Source organism: Octopus sinensis, linkage group LG19, assembly GCF_006345805.1.
Source record: "Octopus sinensis linkage group LG19, ASM634580v1, whole genome shotgun sequence".
Taxonomy (NCBI): Eukaryota; Metazoa; Mollusca; class Cephalopoda; order Octopoda; family Octopodidae; genus Octopus; species Octopus sinensis.
Window position 1 is genome coordinate 15,288,765 of NC_043015.1, and position 16,002 is coordinate 15,304,766.

Here is a 16,002-nt window from a genome sequence, read left to right on the forward strand (position 1 = left end):
ATATAAAAAAATGATGGATTCACTAAGGCTGGAATGTCTCTGATCATAGGCCTGCTCAATGAGAGCTAACCTGGGGCTAAACAACAATTAACAATATTAACAATTGATAAACAATATAAATTGATAAAATTAACCAACATTATCATCATTATTATAGATGATGTCAAACCAACAATATTTTCAAATATTAATCAATATTTTTACAAAGATGTAGGATTGCAAGATGTTTTGTGTCTCTTTTTCTCAATATTCTTCTCCATCCTTTTAGCATTCAGTTTATTTTGTCAAATGAGATGCTTATTTATTCATATTGTTTTGAATTAATTATGCATTATATTGTAGCTTTGAAATTATGATGATTGATTGTTTATTTTTAGAATGACATTGTAGAATAGGTGTGAAAGGCCAGATCTCTTTGAACATGAAACAGGTAGGATATCTGGATCGTATATGGCCAGTTTAAGTGCTAATGGGTTAAATATAAGCGAAGTAACAATAGCTGCACACAGCACTAATAACCATTTATAATAACTAATATTATGTTAATATTAATCAACAATATTAATTGACCTCAATGTTAACTGCAGATATAAACCACCAGCATTAACAAATGTTGTTAACCCTCATTACAAACCCCAAGTAAAAAATAGATATATGGAATCAACAAACAAACTATGGAGAAAATGTAAAATTTGCATTAGAATTTAGGTACAATATACAGTTGGATTTATAAAGTGTTTGGGATTAAGTGAATATTTATATGTATATTTATATATCCTGTTTTAACAGGAAAAAAAAGAAGTAACCAAAAATTTATTCTGGAAATTGTCTTACACTGCAGCTATAAACCAATTCTTATGATAGACTAATGTAAGAGCTTTAAACTGAATCTTATAACAGATTAATGTATTAGCCATAAGCCAGTCATGGGCAAGCTGCTGCTTACAGGACTTTCTGAATGATATACCTAATGGGAAAGTACCTTGAATTTGTTTATTAGTGTCGCCTGTTTGATGATGGGCCATGTCTCATACAAGCCATTTCTCAAAATGCTTTAAATCAATTTGAGAAACTGATAAATTGATAGATATATACAAATTGTCATAATGGACAACGTTATGTTCTGACAATAATAAATTCCCTATTTATATTTATGGAATATAGCTGTTTTTAAATTTACATTTTCTCCCATTATATTGATGAAGTACTGAAGTTACCAGTGAAGTACCACATGTGAATAAATGACTATATATTTGAGTTCAAATCCTACCAGGGATGAAAACAGCTACCAGTAGCAGCTCTATAGAACATATTTCTTTATAAAATAATCTATGCCCAATTAATATATAATTACATTAATTATATTAATATATAAATACATCAAGTGGGACCAGACTAAAATACCATTATGTTAGCACCGGGTGGCTACAGACAATGAAGATGACAGTGATGCTGATGATGATAGAGAAGAGATATTTAAGCCAACTTCAGTTTGAATGGTTCTAGTGGTTGTTGAAACAAATTTACCATACGATAATTTAATATACAAAACAGTGGTAAAAATCAGAAAAAATATATACGATTGTTTATAAGACAAAACTTTTGTCCACAAAAACAACAAAAAAAGCACTAAAAAAAAATCACCTTAGGTCTTACATATGAAGTTGCTATCTTCAAGCTCACATAATTGGAGGGATTTGTGGGAAAATGGAATAATCAATGGAGTTTAAGCTGGTTAATAAAAGCTACATATTTTATCAATCCCAGAAGAATAAAAGGTATAGATGACCCAGCAGGATTTGAACCCATGTCATAGAAGTAGCTAAATCTAGAAGACTCTACTGCTTTTGACAGCTGCCTTAATCATAAACTCATATAACAACAATAACAAACTGATATATATTAGTAGTAACAACTGTATATATATATATATATATATATATACATACACATAAAGACCATTTTTGTAGTATGGAAGATATTAAATTCTTTCTGCAAAAGGCACAAGGCCTGAAATTTGGGGGAGGGGATTAGTCAATTACATCAACCCCAGTACTCAACTGGTACTTATTTCATTGACCCCAAAAGGATGAAAGGCAAAGTTGACCTTGGTAGAATTTAAATTCAGAACATTAACACAGAAGAAACGCTGCAAAGCATTTTGTCTGGTTTGCTAACAATTCTGTGAGTTCACCACCTTTATGGGAGATATTAAATTAACCAAGCTATATTATTAATACAAAAGTTTAATCCAGAGCACAGAGGGACAATGCTAAATGCTGTATGGCATTTATTTACTCTGGTGCTCCACTGTTTCCAAAAACTTGCTGCCCTTTATATCAACATTAACAATAATCCATTTAAAAAAAAATATTTACAAAAAAATTGCAGTTTAAGAGTTAACACATTTTTCTCTAATCCCTGCAACAACATGGATTTTGAGGTCCTGAGTAAGTAGGCAATTGTACTCTATGTACAACCACCAAATCAAGATTTCACTAATGTAACACATGAAACACAATATCATCTAGTAACATTCAGTATCACAACAGCAATTAGGGTCTGATTTGCTGTCCAAGAAAACAACATGAAAGAATTAAAAGAAAAACAATTTTAAATAAACTTAATAAATTGTTTGGTGTGTGTGTGTGTGCATTTAAAAAAAAAAAACGGTATATTTGTCTTGTGTTGTGTAAAACGTTGATATTTGTGAGAGCAAGTATTAGCTCAATGCAGTGCAAAATATATTTATAACTTCGGTAGATGTTCCTGATTAGAAGTTGATTAGAGAATTTGTGGGAGATAAAGTTGATAACTTTCCTTCAAAAAGTTTCGAGGGTTTGTAACAATTTGTTCAGTGCGCGATAACTTCCTAGGTGGAGGTGGTCGAGGCGGAGGAAGCCGTGGTGAACGTTCAATGTTTTTAAACCTGAAACAGTAACAAAATTCTTCGTGCTGAATATATTTTTAAACATATAAATATTGGCTCATTCTAGATAAGGACTGAATTCTCTTGCAATTGCTTTGAATGCATTGTTAATGGCAGGTATGAAATATACCTGTAAATAATAACTGGCCAAGTCAATGTCAACAAGAAAGAACTGTTAAAATTTCATCTGTCATTAAAAAAGGTGCCACATAAAGTAAGAAAGAAGCAATACAATCTTACAAAACAGTTAACGCTCAAACTCAGAACAAATACTAGAAGGATTTGATATCCTAAAAAACCTCAATACAAAGAAGTTGTCGTTGACATGTTATGTCTATTTAGTGTAAAAACAATAAACTAAACTATTTTCCACTTACTACTGAATCAGTAATCAATGCAAAAGTTTTTAATCAGTAGATTGTTAATCTTATCTTACCAGATAATGGATTAGTTATAAACAGAAAAAAACCAACATTGCTTGAAAGAAATACTTACTTCCTATGTCTCCCTGTATCTGATTCACTGGAAGAAGCTGGACCAAGATCACCAAAAGAGTAAGACTTGGTAGCATATGATCGCCTGCGTTCATCACAGGACAAAAAGCCAGCACTACGGACGGAAGAAGTGCTACCACTACGTTCTCTCCACAGTTCTTCAGATGCCATTAGTTGCTCATCAGGAGAGAGTGTAGACATTGAATCAGTTGGGCTGCTGATTTCATGTTGTCGAGATTCAGTGGACGAAGGTAAAGCATATCTCAAATTTAGTTTCATATGCTGACCAAGCTATAAAGAAATATAATTTCTCATTGAAAATAATATGGAGCAGGAGAACAAAAACATTAATATTTAGCCATTTTTTTTTATGGTCACTGTGTGTGTATGTGTGTGGGGGGATTGGAAGAGGACTCAATCACAAATAAAAGCATTCAGTTAAATATTGATACCAATTAGATATTTACTTCTAACATGAGTAAGCAAAAAGTAGTCAGCTGTTGTTGTTTTAACCCAAATCTGACAAAGCATTCTAACCCTGACCATCCAACCGTTTAGAAGTATGGTGGGGGAGGGGGTTAAAAAGTTAAATGTTTCCTGTCCTTATATAAGATGATAGGATATGATTCAAGGGAGAATTGGTTGCTATCTTTAGCAGGTCTAGTAACCTTGTAGAGATATCCTTGCTAGCCTGTAATAATCAGAAAAGGTGGTAAGACAATAATTTTTATCTATAATAATAAATGCGAATTTTCTCTGTCTGTCCGTCTGTCCAGGACCCCTATATCTCAGTTTATATTTGCTCTACATAGACGTATTATACCTTTTTGGAATCAGTAGGATCCCAGGATTGAAAATCTACCCTTTATTTGGTTCTTGAACATCCAGCACTGGGATCAGGCCTGGAGGATTTGTTATATGCTAACAGTTGATAATTCAAATTCTAAAAGAACTCCAAAAATTTGTGAGTTTACAAGTTTGTCATTTAAACTGAATTTAAAGTAATACCGTATTGGTAGGGTACCAATAAATGCTTTATTATTATTTCTCTCTTTATTTTGGGGCTGCAAAAGTATAATTTACTAATTACACCATTCAATTACATATAATGGATATGAAATAAGAAGCACTGATTCAACAATATGTCGTAGTCACCTAACACTATTTTAGACTATTATAAGGAAACATCATAGAAATTCATGTTTTGCCTCAGCTAATATTGATTTTAAACATGGCATATGGTTTCAAATTAGGGAGAGTACTTGACTGGTAATTATTTTATTAAGCCTGGAAAAAATAAAAGGCAAGTTGGCTTCAGCATAATCAGAGCTCAGAATGTAGAGACATAAATAAATAAATAACACTCAAGTGTTTCTACTAATCAATTGCTCTTATAGCCAATATTCACAGATACCTATTGTCATTTTGCTATAAAAACACAACCTTAGCTAACAGCCAAACATCTCATCCAATTCTCTTACCACAGATTTGCTTGTCAGTTGCTTGACCATAGCCACTGGAGCATATCCCTTAGTGGCAGACAATATGTGCATCTCTAATCATGAGCAGGAGTAGTGGGGGAGCATCATAGCCATGTATTGAGAAGGATTCTTTGGGATTTGAATAGATGCAACAAAAGCAAAATTTGAAGGAAATATCAGCTGGTTTTCATATTTTCTAGGGGTAAACAAATAGGAAATAACAGTTGCTACCCAAGGACAAAAATCATGTTACACAGTGTTATTTTCAACTTAGTTTGATCCTTTTGTTAAACTCTGAGATTGAAAATGACTTACTTCAAATAAACCTGGATGTAATACCTGAAATCGAACATTGGCTGTCATAGTCGAGCCTTTTGGACAGGACCTGCCAAAGAAAGACACATGAAGGAAGCATTATAAGTAGATTCTTTAACACACACAATCAAACCTCAGCAAGCAACAGATCATAGGCTTGTGTTAATTTTATAAGTAGCTATTATTGTAGGGTTCTGTAGAAAGAGTGACATGCAAAATCCCACTTTTTGCTTGATCATTTTCATGTCAAAGTACAATTTTTTTGTGGATACTTAAACAGGGTGGGCCAAAAGTAATGCACCAAAACATCTGACATTTCATTCATACTATGTTATGATTATTTATTTTGTTCATCATGGCGTTAGGAAGGGCATCCAGCCGTAGAAACACTGCCAGATCTGACTGGGCCTGATGAAGCCTTCCGGCTTCACAGACCCCAGTTGAACTGTCCAACCCATGCTAGCATGGAAAACGGACGCTAAATGATGATGATGATAATGATGATGTATGTGTGTATTCATCATTATTTTATTCAATTTTAGAAAACTTGAAGTATGTTTTTGACAATTCATCGAGTGTACTGCACTTATTTTGTGTGTGACTTTTGGCACACCCAGTATATCATTTGAAAGTTCTGGGTGTGAGCTTTCTTCTCATATACATTTGATCAAAATCCAACACTTATATATCACCTTTGTATTTCCACCCATTAACAAAGTTTGTCCCATTTAGTTTTTTGACTGCTGAATAGTAGCGCTAGTTCTAGTACAATGTGCTGAAATACTGTAACTTGATTTATGTTGAAAATGAAAGTCTTAAAGAGGACTTCTCTGTTTTATTTTGATATAAAAATCGATGGTGAGTAGGTCATAAATTTTTTGAATTTTTCTTTCAAAAATAGCTTCCTGTCATTATTTTGAATGTCATGGAGGAAAAAAAATTGGAAAAGTCCCCATCAAAATGGAGAAACCCAACTCATGTAGGTATCCTGATCCAAAACTCCACCATTTAATTGTTTATAGCAATTTTTAATAGTCCATTATTGAAATCATATCATGTCCCAAAATCTCAGGGTATATTTAATTCTATACCTACTATAAATATGCCAAAACCCCAAATCCCTGTGGTTTGTACTTTCGGATTTAGCTAGGTCTGAAAACACATGAGATTGTGTTTATGGAGGAAGAGAAGTATGAAAGCCATAATTTAATCATAATAAAATCTGTAAAGTTGACTAAGGAAATATGATGTGAGAAACCTTTTTTTCTTCTTTTTCTTTCACATTCATATTCCATGTTGGTATGGCCTGAACAGTTTAACAGAATTCAACAGGTCTGAGGACTGTATTGAACTGCAGTGTCTGCTTTATCATGGTTTCTATGAGTGGATGGCCTTCCTAACATCAACCATTTTACACTTTTACATGAGATGGTTTTATGTGGCACTGGCACAGGTGCCTTTACATGACACTGATATAGGTGCTTTTATGTGACCCTAGTACACGTGCTCTTAAGTGGTACTGGCGTGGGCACTGTAATGTGACACTGGCACAAGTACTGGATGTTTCTATGCATCCCTGGCACTAATGAGGTTGCTAAATAGTTCACAAGACAAAACCCCTTCATTGAGGGTGGGGGATTTAGTATTAAGGGAGGTGATTTATATCACGTGTTAAGAGATAAGAGTATGATAGATGGATAAGAACAGGTGTCTTGCTGAGAAACATGGCTAACTTAGCAGGAAAAGGAGAGAAAACAGCAGCAAAAACTCTTTTATGGGAGAAGAAATGAGAAGTGATGATAGTAATAATAATAAATTGGAGGGAATAGTGAGGATAATAACGAAGATGATGAGATGCATAAAGTAAAGTATTAACATTTTAAATACATTTCTATATTCAAGAGATGAGGAATTATTTACATGATTTACAATTGACGGATATTTGTCCTTATCTTGTTGTTAACACAATGTTTCGGCTGATACACCCTCCAACCTTCATCAGGTGTCTTGGGGAAATTTTGAACCTGGGTTAGGGTTAAGGTTAGGGTTATGACGTCTGTTACCAGACGATCATGTGAACCTTCTTTTCAGGTACTGAATAACATCTCTCCTTTCTGTGTTACCTCCCATGTCTCTTTCCCAGTTTTCAGAGTTGGCACTCTAAATGTAGGTACATTGAAAGGTAGGTCTAGCAAGATTGTAGAGATGCTTGAACAGAGACGTGTTAATGTTGCATACAAGAAGGCGGAGAGGAGCTTAAGCCAGAGTCATCACAGGCAAAGCACATAGGTATAAACTCTTCTGGGAAGGTAATAGTGATGGAATAGGAGACATCCTTACCAAGAAATTTGATGATAGGGAGGAGATGCTACAGTCCTGTGACATAGAAGGCAGCTGGGAATTCCTGCGAGACAGCTTGCTGAGTGCCACAGACGAAATCTGTGGCTGGTACAAAGTCCCTTCTAGACCTAGGGTAACATGGTGGTGGAACAATATTGTAGACAGGACCATTAGAGCAAAGAAACAGGCTTGGAAGGCCTGGAAGAGAGGGGGTAGCAGGTAAAAAGCACTATCTGAACTTGATTGATGCCAGGCCCACCTGACTGACTCCTGTACTGGTGGCATGTAAAAAGCACCCACTACACTCTTGGAGTGGTTGGCATTAGGAAGGGCATCCAGCTGTGGAAACATTGCCAGACCAGATTGGAGCCTCGTGCAGCTGCTGGCTCTCCAGACCTCAGTCAAACTGTCCAACCCATGCCAGCATGGAAAACAAACATTAAACGATGATGATGAATAATAGTGAGAAAATATTTTCAAGCAAAATAATTCTAATGGGAAATACTTGATATAAATGTAGAAAGCAAAATATTAAATATTTACCCAAGAAGTACATCTGGATCTTGACATATAATAGAGTTCATAATATTATGCTTGGGTGCTTTAATATTTATATAGCCTGAAAATTGAGAGAAAAGCAAATTATTAATTCTGTATTCTTTTGTAAAGGTATCTTTTTTATTGTTTTTTTCTTTTTTGATCCTCAATAATTTAGAGTTTATTAATAACATTTAAATACAAAGAATCTAAGAAACAGAAAAAGAAAAAAAGAAAAAGGTGGTGGGGGGTTAAGTAGCAGAAGGGGAGGGGCAATGGTCCACACATCCCAGAACAAATGGTATGCTCAGCCATGCTCCGCAGTCATGATTGCAATGGCACTGCCATGGAGAATCGCCAATGACACTTGCTGCAGCAGCCACTCCACCTTGTGGTACTCATTTCTCAGACATGCTGCTGTTATCCTAATTTTGCAGAGGAAATTGGTAGTGCTAAGTCCAAAAGTTAAAACTGACAAAATAAGTTAGGGAAAAGCACTAAGAATCCATCCAGTCAGCCACCTAACTGGATATATATATATATATATATATATACTTCCGGTTTCATAGGGGAAAGATGTGTTGCTTTCGCTCTGTGATAAAAACAAAAAGGTTTGCATAAATTGACGAAATAATCTGCTAAAACTGATAAAAAAACGTGGTAGAACTCTGGAGGGAGGTACGAATTCACTTGTCTATATAAATGTGGATATGCTGGTTGGCTTTTATATTTTTCGATGTCGCTTGATCGAAAATATAAGAGGTAAGTTTTCCTAGCATATCTAGATTTATGAGGAATATTATGTTGATAAAGGAAATGAACCTTACAATTCTAATCCAGAAACGTACGTCCAAAATTGACCGAAGACTGTGATTTCATTATTTAAAAAAGTTTTTTTGCCATATGTGAGTTACAAATCTTGTTGTCTGTGGAAACTTATTTTTGTAGTAAAAGGAAATAGTAGTCTTTAGGCTGCTATTTCTAAAATTTTCGGTATGTGGTTTAAGCAACTTGTTGCAAAAAACCCTTATTATAATTATATAAATTTTTACCGAATATGGTCCTTTTCCATGCCGAAATACTACTAGGTGAAATTTGTTGATTATATATATATATACACACACACACACACATTCGTGAAAAAGGAAAAGAAATGAAGAAACATAAGCAACCCAGGTTAACATAAGCAAATGTAAAGTCCTGTTTAGAAATAGAGGTAAAAATATATGGCTACAAACCTTCCTTTGTTTCTACAATGCTGGATGAAGGTGTGGGGTTCCAGTAGAGGCGAAGAGCCAGAAAATCTTGTAATTTGTTTGAAATGGTGTAGAGAACATTGAAACTGTGGAGCAAAAAAGTTCAACTTTCAGATTTCTGAATTTTACAATCTAAATTTAAATTTAGAAAAACAATCAGTTAAAATGTGTTTAGTTGTGAGGAAGTAATTATTGTTTAAGGATCAAAGAAACTTAATGTATCAGGATTTAGATTAATTGGCACTCTGTTAGTTACGATGAGGGTTCCAGTTGAGCTGATCAATAGAACAGCCTCTTGTGAACTTAACATGCAAATGGTTGAGCACTCAACAGACATGCATTCCCTTAACATAGCTCTCAGGGAGATTCAGTGTGACACAGAATGTGACGAGGATGGCCCTTTGAAATACAGGTACTACTCCTTTTTGATAGCTGAGTGGACAGGAGTAATGTGAAATAAAGTGTCTTGCTCAAGGACACAACACACCATGAGGAATTAAACTCATGACCTTATGATCATGAACTGAATACCCCTAACCACTAAGCCATGCACTTTCACAATTCAGATTAAAAATAATAGAGAAATGGTGGTTTCAACTGCAATCTGTAGGTATATGCATCAATGGAAAATCAAGTGATTTAGAGATGTAGATGTGATAAGTGACTGTGCTTATAACACCAAGGTATCTAGTTTCAAGTTCAATGTAGGCCAAGAAAAACAGGACTCCAAGAAATGAGGGAGATGTTGAAATCATATAATGTTTCTCGATTTAGGTATTTAAGCTGCAAAAGTGCTGGTTTCTTTCCCATGAAATGCCTCATACAGGCTCACTAATGCAAAGGCAATTGCTAATATTTATAAAATTTAGGCAGAATTGTTAGCACACCAGGCAAAATGCTTAGCAGCATTTCAACTATCTTATGTTCTGTGTTCAAATTCTCATCCTTCTGGTGTTGATAATATAAGTCCCAGTTGAACACTGGGGTTGATGTAGTTGATCTGTTCCCTGCTCCAAAATTGTTGTCCTTGTATCAAAATTTGAAATCACCACCTTGAAGAATTTTTAGTTAAATTAATTGACTTCAGTGTTTATCTTTTGTTAAGCCTGGTACTTATTCTATTGGCTCTCTTGCCAAGCTGCTAAGTCACAGGGATGTAAGCACACCAACACCAGTTGGTGGTGGGGGACAAACACACACACACGGAGGATGGAAGATACACACACATGATGGGCTTCTTTCAGCTTCCGCCTACAAAATCCACTCACAATCCACTTTGGTCAGCCTGAGGCTATAGTAGAAAACACTTGCCCAAGGTGTCACATAGTTGGACTGAACCTGGAACCATGTGATTGTGAAGCAAACTTCTTACCACAAAGCCATGCCTGCACTTATTACATGCTTAGACAAACAGAAAAACACGAGGAGCAAAAACTCTGTTACCTGCGACCAACAGTAATTTCATCTTTACAAGAAACAGAAACAACAAATGGTGGATGATGAAGTTTGATGTTTGGAAGGCTGCAAGAAGAAAACAATATGTCTATCAATATTATATTAAGAAAACAATGAGTACAAAAAAGAAGACAACACAAAAAGGACAAATCTTAATAAATGTTGCATTATTTTAATGCTTATTTTTAATGTTTCTGGTTTGGATATGAGCTGAGAGATATTTAAAAAAAGAAATTAAAAAAAAAAAAGAATAAATATTAGAGAAAAATACCTGTAAGTGGTAACTGTTTTTGGCTCATCCATTAGTTTAGCTTGCTGGCTACACCAACTGATGTGTGCTGCCAGAGAAAACATCTGCAACAAAACACAAACATTATTGCAATAATAATTTCTTACAATGGAGCAGGGAGAAATTAGTAAATCCTTGGCAATCACTTATTGACTGAAGAGACATGATTTGAACTTAGAATCCAGAGGAAGGACACTAAATACTATAAGGCATTTAACACTCAACTACTTTTAGTATTATAATAATGTTAGTAACAGTAATTTATAAATTGTCAGAGCAATTTCTATATGCATCAGTATTGAAAACATAGTCTTTTTTTTTTGTATGTCAAGAGTTTGGAAAGAAATAAGATGGAAAGGCATGGAGTATATTCAGAAATGGTGATAGTGGATAATGTTAGCACTGATAAATAAAGTTGATAGAGGGGAGCAGGTAGAATATTATACAGAAGACACAATGGAAAATATGTAACCAAAGAAAGATAGTTATCAATCAATAAACAATGAATATATTGCAGTTGCAATCCTAAACTTTAAGTAAAAACAGAGCTCTATCAAAGTAAATATTTTGAAAGTGAAAAGTTAAATATTTGTAAAGCTTTCGTTGAGAAAGAGAGAGGTGGGAGAGATGAAATAGGAGTCAGAGATAAAGAGGTAAGAAACATAGCATTCCAGATACAAGACAAAACTGGATTTGATAACTTGAGTGGGTTTGTTAAGCATGCAGAAGTCATGCTAATCGATAACAGAGTAAAGCAACTAACATACAATTTCTTTTTGTTTGCACATTTTTTTCCTTTTGTTTTATCTGGAGGAAGGGGCTGTGGCCTTAGATTTTTGCAAACCTGCGACAAGTTAGACTGACAGTTTGACGAAATAATCAAAACTGGTATAAACTTACCATATTTGGACCTTCCAGTTCTTTTTGTTGTACAGTAAATACAAGGGAGAGTACTTCTCCTGGACTTAAATACAGCGGAAATGTAGAGTTGTCGGTTTTAAGTAAAGAGACTTTTTGACTATGTTGGTCACTTTCACTATAGAAGAAAAGATGTTAGTTTTTTTGTTGTTGTTTTGTTTTATAAAGGCACATGACACCAGTTTTAATGAAAAGTATTAATAATATAAGTGAAGTGAAATATTTTCAATTAAATAGTGCAACTGAGTTGGTAGACAACTTGAGATAAAAATTCTTAACCATGTGTTAGGCATATGAGTAGAAGAGTTCCAAATAGAAAATGTAACCATATTAAGAACTTGTTTTACTGATTCAATTATCAAAAATTCAACAAGACAGAAACAATCTTTCAATTCAGTTCAAGAGTTACATATCTATCTATGTACTCTATCCGACTGTGACTAGCTATCCCTTCTACAAACATATAAGCTATATCTAATATTTCTTTTCTGATACACAAATCTCTAACTCATATGCTCTAATCCAAACTATACCTTATATAGATACCTAAGTGAAATAAACAGCTTACTATATCAAGATGGTCTCCCTAACCATTACAGTCCCAGAAGAATCTATTAATTATTACATGTGCAATAATCTTTGATCCCTTACTAAGTTCTCTCTTAATTACAAAATTATCCCACCAATCACCCTCAACAATGATGATACTGCAATCTCATCATTTTGCTGCTGTTACTACTACTACTACTACTACTACTACTACTACTACTACTACTACTACTGTTGCTGCTGTTTTAACTCCTCTTTTGAATCCCACCATATTTACACTATTACCAAATCAGTAAACATGATTTTTTTTTCCAGTCCAGCATGAATTCTAATCCTAATGGTGTACTTTCTTTCAACATCAGTGTGCTTTTGAGTTATTTTCTATTCCCACAACATTTTTCACTTTTTCCTCTCTGCTTCCAATAACAAAATATCCCAACCCCAGGAAAGGCAATTTCAACAACCCTACTAAGAACTAACTTGTTATTTTCAACATGTGAATGAATGTTACTCCTTACAATCTATTTACAGAGCAAACATGCTATTTAGCAATAGTAGTGCTATTTCTTGAACTTACAAGTTGTGGAACCAATATGTATCTGCTTCAACCACTTTCAACATATTCAATGAGTTTCCTTCTTCCATGAAGACCATATTAAACATTTTTCTCAATCTTTTCTCCTTAAGACAACAACGCTTTGCAACTATCAAATTTTATAGCCATCAGCATATAAAACTTCAAGTTAAACAATTACATTCTCATTAACCTGTGTTAGAGAGTGTGCAATGGTAATGTACATACCATCTATTTCAGGATTAAATGATAAGGATTACAGAAAATGCTAGTAAAAGATGCAGGATTGCATTGCAAATTATAATAAATACACATGTAAGTGTTAGTGATAATGTAACATATAGAAGAGGTTAGAGGAGTCTTCAGGCGTACTATAACAGAATGTCTGTGTAGAAATGAGAACCTAACAAGGATGGAAAGTTCATTTACATTGCAGTGTATTTTCGTGCAGAAGAGAGTGGTAAGAGTCGCTAAAGGAAGGAAAGGCATACTACTGAAGAGAAAATTTCAGTTCATTCCCAGATTGTATTTTAATACCACCAGATCTCCAATCTAGAAACATTGATTAAGATATGTCAGCTACATCACCTTGTTATACCAAATCACACATTCTGTTTATTCAACATCCCAGAAACATGTTTTTTTTTCTTTTCATTGTAATTGAAGGCAACTGTATTAAACTAGACATATTCCACGTAACTAACAAATATCCTACACTGCTTCTAACTAGGTTATACATAATACTGACTGCCATCACCAGAATATAAAATGTAGTTTCCTACTAATTCCTTTCATTCACTCACTCCAAAGACATCAAGTATTTTTTGTAATTCTTACTTAGTTCATTATTCCACCTCTTATCCTAGTCTCTTAACCCTTTAGCCTTCAGATTATGCAGTCAAATGTAATGTTTATTTATTAACATTGTTTTGAATTAATCATGTATTTATCATCTTGAAGCTTGAAGATTTCCATGATGTGATTGCTTATTTCTAGAGGGACATTATAAGGTAAGTATTAGAGGTTGCATCTGGCTGGTTTGAAAGTAAAACAGGTAGAATATTTAGGCAGGATACAGCCAGTTTGAATGCTGAGGAGTTAATGTATATTAGTATTGGATAGTGGCATCTGGAAGTCAACCTCAAACGTTTTCTGCAACGTCTTTAACTTCTGCCATCTCTTTCTTTGATAATTCTATTCATAATGTTAATGGTTATATTTCTTCAACTTTTACTAGATTAAATCTAATTTTATTAACTGCAAGCCTATGTTAGATTACAGTGGAGGTGATTGGTACGCAGATTCCTTACTATAGATAAATTTCATGCTCATAATTATTCTAATGCTTCTATTCATGGGGAGAATAAAATTTGGCTTTCAGTCTGTGTTATAGATAAAACTTCCAAGACTTCATATTCTCTTCATCCTGATGACATGATCAGTAGTACTTCCATACACAGCAGGAAATTCCGAAGTCTGGCAGCTGACTTGGCAGACACCCATAAAATTATTAACCATCTTACAAACAATAACTCTGAGCACCTTTTCAAATTCCACCTGTCTAACACCCGTGGACATGTTTACAAAGTCAGAAAACAGCACCCATAACTTTCGGAAACATTTTTTCACGCTAAGAGTTGCTGAAGCATGGAACAAACTGCCGGCATCAGTTGTTAGTTGTCGGAGCACTGCATCCTTCAAAACTTCCATGCTTCCTGAGATTCGCCAATACTACACCTGATTTTCTCCCATTGTTAACTTCCTAGACATTTGTACATTACTGCATATACTTTATATTCATTTTTGACAAGTTGTGGTGCACCTGAGCACTGTATGCAATAATTTCATTATTATCATTATTTATTTTGGTGCTTTTAAATATTGCAATCATAATTTTAACATGTGTTTCATTATACTGGCATGGGTTATATTAATCTACAGTATAGCAATTTTCATTGTTGCCTTCAACAATATGATGTGAAGGCTGATGCACTTTTCTACATGACTATGTACAGAACATTATATAAGTTGCTAATAGTTTAATATCACTACTACTTTCCTGCCTCTTATCTTTGATCATTCATTAGTATTAGCTTTTCGTGGGGGGATGGGGAACAATACAAAACAAGGTGACTGAAGAGGATACATGATGATGGTTGATGTTTACTCCATTGCTACTACATATAGAACCAATATAACACATGAAAGCCACATTCATGAAGTTGACAATATTTACAATTTTTCTATGTTGCATATTTGGTTTGGTAGAATTTCTGAGGCTTGCTGTCTTCTTTATCATCTACAGAGTTAATGTCTTTATTAGAAACACAATAACCAGGTAGGTTGTTTTTATAAAGAAAGATCATCTTCATCCTCCATATATGTTGGTCATACTTTGCTATAAAAATTGCTGTTGTTACAATGTGAAGAGCTATATATGAGAGTGTGCAGACACACATGTACACATATCAATATTTGACTAATATTTTTATAAGGTAGTATGTTTACTTAAAATGCAATTGTGGTGCAACTGTGAGGATGCATTATGTGCACGTAAGAGATAAACATACCAAAATGACTGGCCAAAAGACCTGCTGTTGGAAGAACTTGAACTATAGTCTGTTCTGAAATTAAATGGCTGATCAAAGCTGCTTGAAAAAACAAAAAACAAAAACAATGACTGCTACTGTTTACTCTTTCAAATGTGTAACTGTTAAGCTACTGAAACACTTAACTGAATAATAAAGTATTGAATTAATTGACAATTAATTGAAGGCATAGGAGTGGCTGTGTGGTAAGAAGTTTGCTTCACAATAACATGGTTCCAGTTTCAGTCCAACTATGTGACACCTTGGGCAGTGTCTT

At 34.2% G+C, this 16,002-nt stretch overlaps 1 protein-coding gene across 3 annotated transcripts in view; it reads right to left on the reverse strand.

The window, feature by feature from the left end:
* Window positions 1–79: 79 nt before the first annotated feature.
* Window positions 80–16,002, reverse strand: part of LOC115222331 (microtubule-associated protein 11-like) — a 28,186-nt gene continuing 12,263 nt past the window's right edge. The window contains exons 5-13 of one of the 3 annotated variants that reach the window (XM_036511102.1): window positions 15,708–15,785; window positions 11,997–12,132; window positions 11,079–11,161; window positions 10,796–10,873; window positions 9,335–9,438; window positions 8,103–8,178; window positions 5,220–5,289; window positions 3,425–3,714; window positions 80–2,929 (exon numbers count right to left, since the gene is read on the reverse strand). In XM_036511102.1, the coding sequence (XP_036366995.1) occupies window positions 2,785–2,929; window positions 3,425–3,714; window positions 5,220–5,289; window positions 8,103–8,178; window positions 9,335–9,438; window positions 10,796–10,873; window positions 11,079–11,161; window positions 11,997–12,132; window positions 15,708–15,785 (1,060 nt within the window). In that variant the 3' untranslated portion in view covers window positions 80–2,784. Of the gene's footprint in view, window positions 2,930–3,424; window positions 3,715–5,219; window positions 5,290–8,102; window positions 8,179–9,334; window positions 9,439–10,795; window positions 10,874–11,078; window positions 11,162–11,996; window positions 12,133–15,707; window positions 15,789–16,002 lie in introns of all 3 variants that reach the window. The other 2 variants (XM_036511101.1, XM_029792519.2) reach the window with 2 other exon arrangements.